Source organism: Macaca mulatta, chromosome 8 (assembly GCF_049350105.2).
Source record: "Macaca mulatta isolate MMU2019108-1 chromosome 8, T2T-MMU8v2.0, whole genome shotgun sequence".
Taxonomy (NCBI): domain Eukaryota; kingdom Metazoa; phylum Chordata; class Mammalia; order Primates; family Cercopithecidae; genus Macaca; species Macaca mulatta.
In genome coordinates this window covers 108,873,637-108,889,927 of record NC_133413.1, presented here as the reverse complement: position 1 = coordinate 108,889,927, position 16,291 = coordinate 108,873,637, and the positions used below count along the sequence as shown (strand labels likewise).

Below are 16,291 nucleotides of genomic sequence, written 5' to 3'. Positions count from 1 at the left end.
CCGATATCCAGAATCTACAAAGAACTTAAACAAATTTACAATAAATTAAAAAAAAAAAATCAAAAAGTGGGCAAAGGATATTAACAGACACTTCTCCAAAGAAGACATTTATGCAACCAACAGACATATGAAAAAATACTCATCATTACTGGTCATTAGAGAAATGCAAATCAAAATCACAATGAGATACCATCTCACACCAGTTAGAATGGCAATCATTAAAAAGTCAGGAAACAACAGGTGCTGGAGAGGATGTGGAGAAATAGGAACACTTTCACAGTGTTGGTGGGAATGTAAACTAGTTCAACCATTGTGGAAGACAGTGTGGTGATTCCTCAAGGATCTAGAACTAGAAATACCATTTGACTCAGTGATCCTTTTACTGGGTATATACCCAAAGGATTATAAATCATGCTACTATAAAGACGCATGCACACATATGTTTATTGTGGCACTGTTCACAATGGCAAAAAGTTGGAACCACCCAAATGTCCATCAATGATAGACTGGATAAAGAAAATGTGGCACACATACACCATGGAATACTATGCAGCCATAATAAAGGATGAGTTCATGTCCTTTGCATGGACATGGATGAAGCTGGAAACCATCATTCTGAGCAAACTATCACAAGGACAGAAAATCAAACACCACATGTTCTCACTCATAGGTGGGAATTGAACAATGAAAACACTTGGACACAGGGCGGGGAACATCACACATGGAGGCCTGTGGGGACACCCACCCCATCTAGGCCATAGACATAAGGGAAAAACTTGATAACAGGCATTTTCTCTACCCCTATACCCCTGCCTCAGTCCAGGTCTTCATGTCGGGATTTAAAGACAGAAAAGTTTGCAGCATTATTCATAATAACTTTAAGAACAAAAAGGCAGACAACCCCAGATATCCATCAACTGATGAACGGATAAACAAAATGTGGTATGTTTGTAATATGGAATACTATAAGGCCATGTAAGGATGAAGTGCAGATAGTACTTTATTCCTTTCACTGTTATGAATAATGCTGTTGTGAACGATTTTGTACAAGTTTTTGGATGGACATCATTTTCCTTTTTCTTGGGTATATACCTAGGAGAAGAATTGCTGCTTAATATGGAAGTGCTATGTTGAGGAACTGTCAGGCTGTTTTTCAAAGTGACTGCACCATTTTATATTCCCGTCAGCAGTGTATGATGGTTCCAATTTCCCTACATCCTTGCAACACTTGCTATTGTCTATCGGCTTGATTATAGTCATCCTAGTGGGTATGAAGTGGTATCTCGTTCTGGTTTTGATTTGCATTTACCTAATAACCGATGATATTGAGCATCTTTTTGTGTGCTTATTGTCCATTTGCTCATTGTCTTTGGAGAAATGTCTATTCAGACCCTTTGCTCATTTTTAAATTGGTTATTAGTCTTTTATTATTGAGTTTTAAGAGCTCTGTATATATTCTACATACAAGTTCCTTATCAGATATTTTATTTGCAACTATTTTCTCCCATTCTGTGGGCTGTATTTTCAGTGTCTTGATGGTGTCCTTGGAAGCACATTTTTAAATTTTGATGAAGTCCAGTTTCCTTTTTTCTTTTTTGACTAGTGCTTTTGGTATCATAGCTAAGAAAATTATTGTGTAGCTCAAGGTCACAAAGCTTTACACTTACATGTTCTTCCAAGAGTCTTATAGTTTTAGCTGTTACATATAGGTCTTTGATTCATTTTGAGTTAATATTTATATATGGTGTGAGATAGGAGTAACTTTGTTCTATTGCATGTCGATATTCAGTTGTTCCAGCATCATTTGTTGAAGATTATTCTTTCCCTCATTGAATTATCTTGACACCCTGCTAGAAAATCAATTGACTGTAAATGTGAAGATTTATTTTTGGACCCTCAACTGTGTTCCTCTGATCTGTATGTCTATCTTCATGCCACTACCACACTGTCTTGATTGCTGTGGCTCCATAGCAAGTTCTGAAATTGAAAAGTGTGTGTCCACCAACTTTGTTCTTTTTCAAGACTGTGTAGACTTTTTAAATTTTTTTATTTTGGTAAAAAAAAAAAACACAATTTACCATTTTAATCATTTTTAAGTGTACAGTTAACTAGTAAGTATATTCACATTGTTATGAGACAGATCTCCAGAACTTTTTCATCTTACAAATCTGAAACTTTAAACCCACTAAATAACAACTCCTCTTTCCCATCAGCCCCTGGCAACCACCATCATACTTTCTGTTTCTATGAATTTAACCATTTTAGATACCTTGTATAAATGGAGTAATACAGTATTATCTTTTGTGACTGGTTTATTCTACTTAGCATAATATCCTCAAGGTTCATCAATGTTGTAGTGTGACAAATTTTGTTCCTTTTTTAAGGCTGAAGAAGATTCCATTATATGCTTTTACTATTTTGAATTCCTTTAATTTCCATATGAATTTTAGGTTTAGCTTGTCAATTTCTGCAAAGAAGTCAGCTGGGATTCCATAGGGATTGCCTTGGAGCTCTGGATTTTATAGATCAATTTGAGGAATATTGCCATCTTAATAATATCGTCTTCCAAGCCAGGAACATAGGATTATGGTTTTCAGAGTATAGGTTGTATACTTCTTTTGTTAAATTTATTACAAAATATTTTAATGGTTTTGATTGTAAATGGAATTGGTTTTCTTAATTTCATTTTTGTTTGCTCATTGCTGCTGCATAGAAAAACAATTGATATTTATATATTGATCTTGTATCCTGCAATCTTTTGGAACTTGTTTATTAGTTCTAATAATTTTTTGGCAAATTCCTTATGATTTTCTACATATAAGACCATATTCACAAATTGAGGTAGTTTTACAATGTTGTATTTTAATACATTAATTCAGCAAATATATATTGAGGACCTGCTCTGTGCTAGGCACTGTGCTCCATGTTGGCAAAATAGGGATAAAAGGCATAAACTCTGCTTTCATGAAGTTTGCAATCTAGTTGAGGGTCAGATCTTTAAACCAATAATAACTACTCAGCATTATAAATACTGTAATTGAAAATATATAAGGTACTATGATAGCACAGAGAAGGGCTCCTAATTCACACTGTGAAGAATTAGGGAAAATTCTGAATGTGAGTTTTTACAAAGGTCTGGACCATTTTGTAAATAAGTAGCCATGGTTATGATAACTTGTCATTTCAAGGCCAAAATGACTATGGATATTTAAAACTTATTGTGTAGTATGAACTTCAGCTTTAAGATTTTTAAGTCTATCAAAACTTAAGCATATTTGCATTAATAGTGAGACAAAAGTATATACAGATGTTTGATTATGTAGTAAATCTGTTGCTATAAAAGCATATGATCACATTTGGAAAATTGCTATTGCATGTCTTGGCAGTTTATTAAGAACTGAAAACTAAAAACTAACTGGTGTTTTGATAGATTAAGTTCAAGGCCACCTTTTGTTTAAATGATGTTTTGTTTTCTGTAATTAGACCATGCTAGGTGAATTAAGTATGTAATTAAAAACAGAAGGTTTGGCTAATTCAGAATAAATGAGTACAAAATACAAGGTCATTATCCATCTCTAGTGAGACTCCAGATGAACAGTGCACATGGAACTATTTATAAAACATTTTTCATGGTCAGAGCTCCTCTAGGTTGCTGTCCATGGCCTTTGAATTAAGTATTCACAGATTTTCAGAAAAAAAAATGTACCTGTAATATAGAAATATGATCCCACTTAAGGTGCTCATCTGAATGGAAAACCAAGAAAGATTAGAATCTAATCTTCTATCCCAGATAGAAAAGGTAAAATGTATTCCTCCTGTTTCAAACGTGAACATTTACTATATTGCTTGGCACATTGAGTTGATGGTTAGAACTGTGAAACTTTTGAGAGTCCTGACTCTCATTTGTTTTCATTTCATGCAGCCTGGAGATGTTAGGCAAAATATCCCTAATTTAATCTGTTTCCTTCATGCTTAGTCACAGTGGGTGACATGGGATGGATTTTTTTCTTCTGGAAAGCCTGGAAAGTGTTTTATTTGAAATATATTTTCTTTCATAATATGAGAATGTACAGCTTTTAGAAAGCAGGTGTTTAGTGGTTGGATTCATGAAGAAAGTTTGAATCAGTGACTGGAAGCACAAAGCTGAACCTTCTCTTAGCAGTCCCTTCACAATTGGGCTTCTGGTGTCTCTCCAGTTTTTTTTTCTGCTGTTCTCTCTTCCACAGTAGCTGTGCTTCAGTTTTCCTGGGCTTCTCCAGCATCACCACCACTGTCTTCATCCACTGTCTTTTGCTTGCCTTTCTTGGCACTGTTTAAGATTGGTTTCCTCAAGGAAAAAATAGGTTAGGTCTCCCAATAAATGTTTTCATAATCTGTCTTTTTTCTTTTTTTTTTTTCTTTTTCTTTTTTTTTTTTTTGAGACAGGGTCTCAGTCTGTCACATAGACTAGCATGCAGTGGCACCATTATAGCTCACTGCAGCCTTGAACTCCTAGTCTCAAGTGATCCACCCACCTCAGCCTGCCAAAGTGCCGCAATTACAGGTGTGAGCCACTCTTCCCAGCCAATGTCTATTTTAATTCCCTAATCTAAGCCAGTTAAGAAGTTAAGATGCCCATGCAAGCAATTATAATGCAATAAGATCATTGTTTCATGGAAGAGGCTTCAAAACTACAATTAGGTATATATAAGGAACACCAAAGTTCACCTGAGAGAAAAGGGATGCTGTTAGAGAAGTTAGCATTTAAACAGATACTTAAGAATGAGTAAGAATGTACCAGATAGACAAATGGAAAAAATGGTGCTACGGTATTTACAGAAGGACTAGCCATAAGAAAGCATGTTCAGTATTGCTAGAGCATGAAATTGAGTTGGAAAGTGGTAGAAATGAGGTTGGAGAGTAGGCAGCTGCATTTATACCTTACAGGGAGGTTGGGAGTTGAGCTTATGGATAACTGAAAGCCATTGAAAAATTACAATGAGCTGACCTCTTGAAATAGAATTGCAAGAAATTGAGATTGGAAGTAGAGAAATCATTAAGGGAATTGTTGCAATATGACATAGTCCGAATGAGAAATGAACAAAAGCAATGAAATTGATATTAGGGGACAGTTTTGAGAGAATCTCTAGTCCTTAGTGAATAGATCTGGGAAGTAAGAGAAAAGGAAGATCTCAGATAAATCCCAGATTACCTGAATAACTAGGTGAAGGAGAGGAGAGCAGTTGGTGGATCCATTCAATTTAGGAATAGTGACTTTTTAAGGTGGAATATGATGAATTCATTTTGGATATATAAGTACCGTCAGACATTCAGAAAGAGCTGCTTCTTAGACATAACCAGAATTGGAGTTCCACAGGGATCTGGGCTAGAGATTTCTGGATTGTGAGTCATTTTTTAATTGGTATAGTTCAAGTCATCAGTATAGAGGGAGAGTAATATTAGACTGAGATGGGTCCCTGTGGAACAACAACAGAGAAAGGAATGTGACGTCTTAGATACTGAGGGAGGAGAACATTTCAAGAAAGAGGAGATGAATGTGTAAAAAGCTTCAGCAAGATCGAATCATATGAGAGCTAAAACCCGAAGATTGGATAAGATGTTTAGGAGGTCAGTGTTGTTTTTAAGTGAAGCATCTTCCATGAGATGGTGATGCCTAAAGCCAGACTGCTTCAGAGTGAGAAGTGAATCAAGGAGGGAAGAAGTAGACTTCTTCCTAGAAGTTGCTTGTGAAAAGAAGAGATATAATAGTTAAAGGAGAACGTAAGATTAAAGAGGCTTTTTATTTTATTTTATTTTATATTGCTTTTAGATATGAAACACTTGATGATTTTTTTTTTTTTTTTTTTTTTTTTTTTTTTTTTTTTGAGACAGGGTCTTGCTCTTTTGACCAGGATGGAAATGCAGTGGCACAGACACAGTTCACTGCAGCTTCAACCTCCTGGGCTCAAGCGATTCTCCCACCTCATCCTCCCAAGTAGCTAGGACTACAGTTGTACACTACCATGCCTGGCAAATTAAAAAAAAAAAAAAAAAAAAAAGTGGAGCTAGGGTCTCACTGTGTTGCCTAGGCCGGTCTCAAACTCCTGGGCTCAGGCAATCCTCCTGCCTTGGCCTCCCAAAATGCTGGAATTATGGGTGTGAGCCACCATGCCTGGCGTACTTGATGATTTTTATATGCTGAAAGAAAAGACTTAATGGCAGGAATTGGAGGATTGACTGAAGATAGTCAATGGAATGAAGTTCCTAAGGAAAGAGGAGGGGATGCGACCTAGAGCACTAGTAGAGAAACCACATCTGGACAGGAAAAGGGAGAAGTGTTACTCTGGGTCAAAGGAATTAGGGGATAAGACTGGGTGCAGCCTTCAGGGTATGGGTGACACCTGATAATTACTCCCCTCTCTTTTTATCAGTTATCTTGCCAAATACCTAGCAATTTCAAATCTTAACTGCCATTGTAGGTCTCCTTGATTTCTATACCCATAAAATCCATTCCATTCCTGCCAAAAAAAATACAAAACACTATTTTTAAGATCACTTCTTTAACTGCCACACTGAATGTTGTTCCCTTTCTTTAAACTATTTCTTTTTTAAAATTATTACTATCTTCAGCATGTTTGCATTTGATTTTTAGGCCTTTCTCCAGTTTCACACCTCTTCTAGATTAACTTAGTTCTCCCCCATTTTCTCTTTCCCATTCCAACTTCACAGAATTAAATATACTTCTAACACACTCCTGACAGGCAGAAAGACATCATCTCTTAAAATTCTTTAAATCCTGCCTGCCCAGAAAGATCCTTATGGAGCAAATCAGAAATTGCAACTTAATTTAAGATGTCATATTTTACTTCTTGCTTTGTTTTTACTTCTCTCTCTCATTGTTCTCTGCAACTCCCATGCTGTCTGCCAATTTTCAGTACTGGAGAATTTAGAAGTATTCATTTGCACTATTTAACAATTATTAGTGTGTGTCATTGAGCTTTTTGGAGATGCTTTATGAAAATTTAATAATAACAAATGAATAACTTACTGATTTCACCAAAATCATGGCTTAGTCTTCTAAAATATGATGTTTCTGTCTTAGCTAGTAATTTACATTCCTTTTATTAGTAGTTCTATTTTAGAAGTTTTATTTCTGGCGTACATTTGAGTGCTGCCTTTTATGTTTTGTTAAAGCATGTAAGTGGAGATCAGTTGTGCCTTAGTTTTGCTTTTGTATTAAAAAATAGGTTTTATCTAAAAAATGAGTAATAGCTAAGCATAAGTAACATTTATAAAAGGATTTCTTTTTTTAGTTTTTAATTACTTTAAGTATAGAAAAGAAGGCTTTATATGTCATTTTTAGCCTTCCTGTATTAATACTGTCTTCCTGGTTTTTAAGACGCTGTTTGACCTATGAACCCATATCCCTTGGTATATTAACTGATAGTTTTAGAATTTCCTAGGTGATGAGGTTGGGAGTTCAAGACCAGCCTGGCCAACATGGTGAAACCCCATCTCTACTAAAAAAATTAGCCAGGTGCAGTGGCACACGCCTATAATTCCAGCTACTCAGGAGGCTGAGGCAGGAGAATTGCTTGAACCCGGGAGGTGGAGGTTGCAGTGAGCTGAGATTGTGCCACTGCACTCTAACCTGGGTTACAGAGTGAGATTTTGTTCCCGCCCCCGCCCCCGCCCCAGCAAAAAAAAAAAAGAATTTCCTAGGTGAATCTTCCCAAACTGTTCCTATACCTGCTAAAGAATTAAAAATGAAATGAAAATGTGTGTATACTCATTGCTAAATTTAAGTCTGTATAGACAAGAAAACAGACATTGGTTTCATCGTTATTTGAAATAACATTTTTTTAAATACTACCAAATTACAAAATGAGTGTCTGATTATTTTGTTTTAATGAAAACAGAAATAATTCTCTCTCTCTCTCTCTCTCTCTCTGTGTGTGTGTGTGTCTCTCTCTCTGTCTCTCTCGTGTTTATTTTATGTAAGCAAGAAAAGAGGGATGGAAAGATACCATTAGGCAGTAATAAATAGCTACTTTTAGAAGATAGAGGTAGGAGAGGTTAGCCTTTTCTTTATATATCTTGCTATCTTTTTTGCTTTTGTAAGTAAAAAATATAAAATACATACAATATAAAGGAAACAAATAAAACTCTGATGCCTTCCTTGAATTAATGTCTAACCCAATAGTTTCCAAACCTGCCTCTATCTGAATCATCTCAGGAAGATTTGCTGAAAATCAGGCCCCTGACTCTGAAACAGAATCTCCAGGAGTGATAAAAATATTAGACTAGTGGTTTTTAAACCTGTGGGCCATCAGAATCACCTCAGAAGCTTTGAACATATCTAGATTCGCACCCCCATGAACAGGGAATTTCTGGCTTGTAAATGGTTTCTGAAACTTGCAGTTGGTTTTTTTAAAAAGCTGCTGTGTAATTCTAGTGACTCCCAGTTTTGAGAACCATCCATTTAGTGATTTATTTTCTCTGTGCCAGACACTGTACTGGATGCTACAGTGATTTAAAAAAAATTAGCGAAACACAGTTTTTCCCTCCAAGGAACTTACAATATAGTTAGGGATTAGGGGTTGGGACCAGTGTAAAAACAGATGGAAGACTGATACAATGCAGCTGTTTTATGGGTTAAAATAGGAAAATGCCCTAAGAAGTAAAGTCGGGGAGAAGGGGGAAGAGTGTCAGCTATTACCTCTATTATTTAATATTGTTTTGAAAGTTTTGTCTAATGCAGTAAGACAAGAAAATGAAGTTTAAATATTGCAAAGGAAGTGAGAAGTATCATCACTATTTGAAATTGAAAATAATTATCTAACTAGAAAACCCAAGATAATCAACTAACTCTTATGAGCATTATTAAAAGCATACCAATAAGATGATAGTCAATTACAGCATAAGTTCAGAAATTAGTGTTTCCTCTGTACCAGCACAGACAAGTATGTGTTTAAAGATCCTACTTATAATAGCACAGATATATATAAAAATCTTTAACTAAGGAAACTTGCCTCAAGTTTAAGCAAGTAAACTCTACAACTAACTATAAGAAATAAACTATAGAACATAAGGGACATAAAAACAATTTAAGAAATGGAGAAACGTCTCATATTTGTGGGAATAATGGGGAGAGTTAATGTTTTAAAATTATGCATTCCCCACCCCAATTGCTCTCTATTGATCATTAATACAATTCCAGTTAAAATTTCTTTTTTTTTTTTCTTTTTGCCAAACCTGACAATGTGTTTCTAAAGTTCACTTGGAGGTGTAAACCAAACACACTTTTGGAAAAAAAAAAAGAAATAATGTGAATTAATTGCGTGAGTATAAAATTTTTTTTCTAAAGCCACAATAATTAAAAGAGTCTAATAATACTAATTCAAGATATCAGAATAAATAAAAGTGGAATTTTTAGTTATTAGGAATAGTTATATTCAATACTATCAATTACATTCAATAATTGAATTGTGGAATCTTGGTGTTGGTACAATCAGCTAAATGTGTGGAAAAATAAATTTCATGTGCATTAAAGGTTAAGTGAAAGCAAAAAGGTAATAGAAAAAATATAGATGGATATGTACGTAATCTTGATATGTGGGATGACTTTTTAGTATATAATAGTAAGGGCAGAAACCACTTTTTAAAAAGGTTTATTACATAAGGATTTTAAGTTACTGCACAACAACAAAAATAGTAACTAAATTGAAAGGTAAATTAATTGGGAAGAAGTATTTATAACATGGTATTCACACCCTTAATATAAGAAGAGCTCTTACCAATTAATGGTAAAATTAACCCCTGGTATTGGGCTGGGAAGGCATAGAGAACATGTAAATTTAAACTTTCAGAAGGACAATTTCACCATATGTATTGGGAGCTTTAGAATGTTTTCATATTCTTTTTTTTTTTAACTCTGGTTCCATGACAGATTATGTTTTCATATCCTTTCACTCACTTCTAGGAATGTAATCTAAGGAAATGGATATGTGCAAAAGATAGTTTTTAGGGCCTTTTTGACAGCATTGTTTAACAAAAATGGAAAAATCAATTTCTGCTTCGAGAGCCCCACTCCTTCCAGCTCACCACTCACCATGCCTAGGATGATGCTCTCAGTTTCATGGTCAAAGGTGGAGGCATCTCCATTCCAGGCAGCAGGTTGGAGAAAGGGGTGAAATGAGCATGCCCCAGCCATCTTTTGAGGAAAGTGCCCAGAAACGGCCATATAATGTGGGCCAATACTTGGTCGTATGGCTACACGTAGTTGCAATAGAGACTGAAAGTGTTGTTTTTATTCTGAATGACTGTATGCCTGGCTAAAACGATATTTCTATGGAAGAAAGATAGGATAGATATTAGGGGATAGCTACCAATGTACCGTACCACTTCTCTGTATTTTCATCTTAGTTTTGCTGTTATTTTTAGGATAGTGTCTCCTCTTTCTCATACCCTGCAGCTACATATCTACCTTTAGTATCAGTCACTAAATTTCTGTCAGTATGTCATTCTTTGAGACATGATGTATTTTTTTTCTACCTACCCAAATATGAGAAATTAGATGCAGTGCCTAGCAGATGAGGTTATGACTACTGAACATTACCACTGGCTTATAACATTAGAAGTAGGAAAAGAATAAACTCTAGATTTTCTCTTCTTCCTTTCATTCCCTTCCTACCCTACCCCAGTAACTAGGAAACAGTTTTATTACCACTAGGGAGAATAGTCCTTGTACCATTGTCTGTCTTTTAATGCATTTAAGGCAGTGTACAAGTTATAAAACTGCATCTGAATCCCACTCTCAAGGACATTTTTTTTCTAATTAAAACATTTGTGCCTTATTTTAGGAAAATTATTTTCAATGTTTTATCTCAATAAAATGACTGCACTTTTGCCAGCAGCTCTATCAGCACAGGTCATTTGATGAAGCCATGCTTCACCATTCTGCACAGGTTATCTGGAAAAGCCATATCGCCTAGTCTCTAGTATTTCACAGCTGTCACTCACTGACTAGTTATGCCAGAGAGGAAGAGAAGTGGGAGAAAAAGACAGGTGCTGCCATCTTTTTCGGTTTTGCAACTTTTCCCCTTGTGATTCAGTGCCAGCTAATGTGTGTAGAGAAATTCTAGTGTTCTGACAGTTACACCAAAAGTTGTGCCAATTTTTGGTCATAGTTATTAGCCATTACACTGAATGGGAGGCATGAAGGACATAAACATTCCCATTGTCTAAATAAACATACAGATTATCTAAATTAAGTAACTTGGCTCATGATCACACACCAAGTGAATGTTGACACTGAGATTCAAATTCAGGCCTGTCTAACTCCAGAGCTTATTCCCCAGCTATAATGATTACTGAGTCCCTACTAGAGTGGGGGACATGAGGATTGTCTTCATATATGTGAAGGATGGCCACATGGCCACAGGATTATATTTGTTCTCTGTAACTCCAGGGAGAGCCACTGGAGCCACTTCATTTTTAGTTAAAAATAAAGGCAACTTTTGGCCGGGCGTGGTGGCTCACGCCTCTAATCCCAGCACTTTGGGAGGCCGAGGCGGGTGGATCACGAGGTCAGGAGATCAAGACCATCCTGGCTAACATGGTGAAACCCCGTCTCTACTAAAAATACAAAAAATTAGCCGGGCGAGGTGGCGGGCGCCTGTAGTCCCAGCTACTCGGGAGGCTGAGGCAGGAGAATGGCGTGAACCCGGGAGGCGGAGCTTGCAGTGAGCCGAGATCACACCACTGCACTCCAGTCTGGGAGACACAGCGAGACTCTGTCTCAAAAAAAAAAAAAAAAAATGAAGGCAACTTTTAACTAAATGTTGGAAAGCACATTTTATAACAAATTAATTTTTTAGTAGAATGGAATGCCTTTTGAAATAATGATTGTACATGACAAAAAATTCAGACTGACAGTTTTGGAGGAGACAGGGTAGCTGGTAGAAATTACTGGACTTGCAGACTGGAAATATCAATTCAAATTGCATCTTGGCCTTGAATTAGCTATTTAAGTTTCTGAGTTTTCATTTTCTAGTGAATTAAGTGAAGGAATTGGACTAAATCACCTCAGAGTCTCATTGCATTTAGGTAAGTGCATGCACATTGTATGTGCTCAGTAAGTGTTTGTCACATGAGTAACACAACCTAGTCCCCTCTGTCCTAATGCCAGTGCCAAATCCTTATCCTCCCAGCTCAAAGTAATCTCCTTCCTTTATACTGTGTGGCACTTTGTCTGTATACTTCTCATTGAATTTATTACCTTCTACTTTATAGTGAACTTATGATACTCAGACCTTCTTGGTGATAAAATCTATATCATATTATATGCTCTCATATTCTCCACTGGACCTTATGCACAGTAACTATTCAATAAGTATTTGTTGAATAAATTAGATAAAATTACTTGATCCATGAAAAGATTAAAAAATAAAGGTTTTTGCAAACATAGTTTTATCTCACTTTCTCGAGAAAGAGGTTATTTTGCCTCTTAGCAGCAGTAGACAAATATATGCAAACAGTCTAAACAAAAGCCTATGTATTTGTTGCTTGAAGTTAAATGAAAACTTGTTCAGACAGGGCATTGACACTGACAGTAGCCACCTCAACTCAGCTTCACCTACTGAAAAAAAATCTACTAAACAACACCTGGAACTCATTACATTCTTTCATTTGAGTTTTGCTGCCTTAACATTGTATCACACTGGGAATCTTAAGAATTATCTGGCTTTCTTTCAAGTATTGTTTCCTGAGAAGGTATTTGCCTAAAATTCATTCATACTCCTCTAATCTTTCTTCCTCTCCCCTCACCTCCCCTTTTTTCCTCCAGCATTTCCTTTGGACTTTCACACTCCAGAATTCAAATGATACCACTGTGTCCTAGGGGGTTGTGTACTAATGACGAGTTAGTGGGTGCAGCACACCAACATGGCACATGTATACATATGTAACAAACCTGCACATGGTGCACATGTACCCTAGAACTTAAAGTATAATAAATAAATAAATAAATAAATAAATAAATAAATAAATAAATAATATATGTGGTGAAGGACCTGGTGATTTGATGTGAAAATAAGAAACCTTAAAAGTTGTGAGTAGCCTGGTTCATACATCACCTCTATGGAACTTCATTGAACCCTTTCACTACTTTTACACAGTCTCTAGTGGCTTTACACACACCTTATCCTCTGTGTTGCTGTTGGATCTTACTCCTAGTATAGGTCCAATTACATGAGATCATTGTCACTTTAGTTGTTTGTATGTCTGTTTCCCCAACCAGATAGGGGCTACATTTTATTCTTCTTGTCATTATGTGATGTTGAATAAATAAGTGTGTGGACATGAATTATCTAGACAGCTTTCTATATTTTCTCACAGTTTTTTTTCCCCCCACACAGGCAAGTGCATTATTCCTATTTTATAGATAAGGAAACTATATGTTAAAGGAGCTAAGAAACATGCCCAATGCCAAAAAGCAAATAGTTGGAGGAGCCAGAAATCAAATCTTTAGCCTGGGGCCTAAGATCTTTTCCTTATATCAGCTTGCCTTCAGAATGTGTCTTTTGTTCTGTTTCCTTTGTCCAGTTTTCATTGCTACTGTCCTTAAATCTACGCAACATTACCTCTTCCTTGGAGCTTTGTCATGGGTCGTATTCTGCCTAACTGTTCTTTTCCATTTGAACTCGTGCATTATTATTCTGATCATGTCATTCACTTTGAGAAACCTTTGATGGTCCCCTACTTCTGTGATATAAATGCTAAATTTTTTGGTTTATTGCTGATAGACTCTAAAATCTGCCCCCATCTACTTCTCCAGCCTCATTTCTTATTCCTGCCTTCTCTGTGCCCCCTAAACTCTAGTCTTGCCCTACCACTTCATTATCCTTCACATGTACATGGCAACCTCCTACTTCTTTGTCTTGTACAATTGTCTGTACTATTTCCTTGTGCCTTTCTGTGCTATTTTCGAGCATCCTTCATTCCTGTGTTGCTAGTTGAAATCTTACCCAGCTTAAACCTATCTCTTCTGTTAAACTATCTCCAGCCCCACCAGTGGTAATTAATTTCTTTCTCTGTGGGCTGCTTTCAAATTGTAATTACTTGTGACTATGTATGTTTTTGATAATGCATTGGAAAGCCTTTGAGAAGAAGGACTGTCTTCTGCTGACTGTTTTCTAGAGCTTCATACAATATTTTGTTCATAAAACACACTCCATAAAATTTAGTTGACTAAAATGAATCTGGCTTTCAGGGCAACAGTAATGGTTCTAGATAAAATTCAAATTGACTACTTGTGTATGGGTTGTCTCCTGGTCTGCCACTAAAGCATTAGATTTATAAATAAAATTCTTTTTTTTTTTTTTTTGAGATGCAGTTTCCCTCATTTTGCCCAGGCTGGAGTGCAATGGCACAATTTCAGCTCACTGCAACCTTGCAACCTCTGCCTCCTGGGTTCAAGTGATTCTCCTGCCTCAGCCCCCCAAGTAACTGGGATTACAGGCACACACCACCATGCCTGGCTAATTTTTTGTATTTTTAGTAGAGATAGGGCTTTACCATGTTGGTCAGGCTGATCTTGAACTCCTGACCTTAGGTGATCGGCCCACCTCAGCCTCCCAAACTGCTGAGATTACAGGCGTGAGCCATCAATAAAATTCTTCTAGATAGATCAAATGATGAAGTTTACTTTTTTCAAGAATATCCAAAAAGATCAGATTCATTGTTACTCAGTATTTTATGTCCTGTAATATGTAGTTTGTATATATGTATGTATACACATGTACATATGTATATTATACATATAAATATTTAAGTCATAAAAAGAGGATCTTAAAATTTTAAATCTTATATTTTCTATTATATATGGTATTTTCTAATCCTTATTAACTGCGCTATTGAAAATCTAGTTCCAGTGTTTTCTTTATATTTACTTTTTTTTCTTTTTTCTTCCCCAAAGGTACCTGTCTTTATATTTACTTCGAAAAAGAAAAAACAGTAAATGGTGAAATTGTTTAGTCACATTGAAAGTACATATATTGATGTAAAAAGTCCATAAACTTGCACTATTGTATTCTAATTTAATGTATACTCCACTCCCTTCGCTTCAACAAATCGCAGTAGTTTTCCCTGATGAGTTCGGTAGCTGGGGGTTCAGAGTCAAAAGTGAACTTACACTAGTTAGTACATTTTTATATTGGTATTGTTTGAATTTTTTCATTTAATGTAGACTACTTTTATAACTTCGAAGTGAACAATAAAATAAAATACGTTGGTGTCCCTGCTCAAAGTGTTAATAAGGATACTTTGGTATCAAACTAAAACTATTTTGAATGACAAAGGTTAGTATTTCCCCCGATTTTTGTAGGAAGGGAATTATTTTCTTTGTTTAAATGGCTTCCTGGTCTTTCTGAAAAATTTTGGGACTTAGAATAAAGTGGATTATATTAAGTCTTTAAGTCATGGTGGCACATATGTTGGAAAACTAAATCTTCTCATTCAGTCTATGTTCAAGGCCAAATCAGTGGAGGCAACTCTTAAAGGGTAGTAAAAAACTGACTTAATTTTTGCTGAACAGAGGTGGCACTCTTAGCTTTTTGGAGACTGTCCTACCTGTCTGTGTTCAAACACACTCCTGTGTTCTGTGGTATAATTTAAATCCATGACACCTAGCAGCTGTCTTAATCACCGTGGTAAACCATTTCTTCTGAGCCCAGACCAAATTAAGTACCAATTTAAGATACCCAAGATAATTCACCACACCCTAAGTTAAATTGGTTATCCTACCTCTTACTTCCTTATCTTTTTTATGGACCAGGAAAATTGTCTTACTAAAACAAAGTTTGTTGAGCCTTCAGAGTCTTGGTTATTTTAAGGTCTTTTCTAAAATTTTTTCACATGGTCCAGCTGCCAGACAGATTGTACATCAATTTCCTGCAGCATTTGGCAGGCCTGTGTATTTACTGCCTTAAAAACAATTTGAATTTATTGATTTTGAAATTTGTGATTGCTTAAGTTTTCCCTCCCCACCCCCATCTAAATTTACTTTGGGGAAAAAGGCAAAACAGAACACATTGGCCCATTTTTATGCCAAGACTTTCAGGGAAACATTTTATATGATTAATATTGTGTGGCTAATCTGGTGTAAAAAATCAATTTTCTCCATTTTAACTTATGAGAGCATGACCATCCTGTGTGAACTATATAAAGATCCTGTGACAGTCACTAATCCAAAATTAAGTGTTTGTTACTGCCTTTATTTATGTGTGTTATATAATCATGTAAGTTAATATTG

At 35.9% G+C, this 16,291-nt stretch overlaps 1 protein-coding gene across 5 annotated transcripts in view; it reads left to right on the top strand.

The window, feature by feature from the left end:
- Nucleotides 1-16,291, top strand: part of STK3 (serine/threonine kinase 3) — a 330,283-nt gene that overhangs the window by 279,660 nt on the left and 34,332 nt on the right. Inside the window, exon 11 of one of the 5 annotated variants that reach the window (XM_077942604.1) lies at nt 9,255-9,320. In XM_077942604.1, coding sequence (XP_077798730.1) covers nt 9,255-9,311 — 57 coding nt within the window. In that variant the 3' untranslated portion in view covers nt 9,312-9,320. 5 annotated transcript variants of the gene reach the window in all.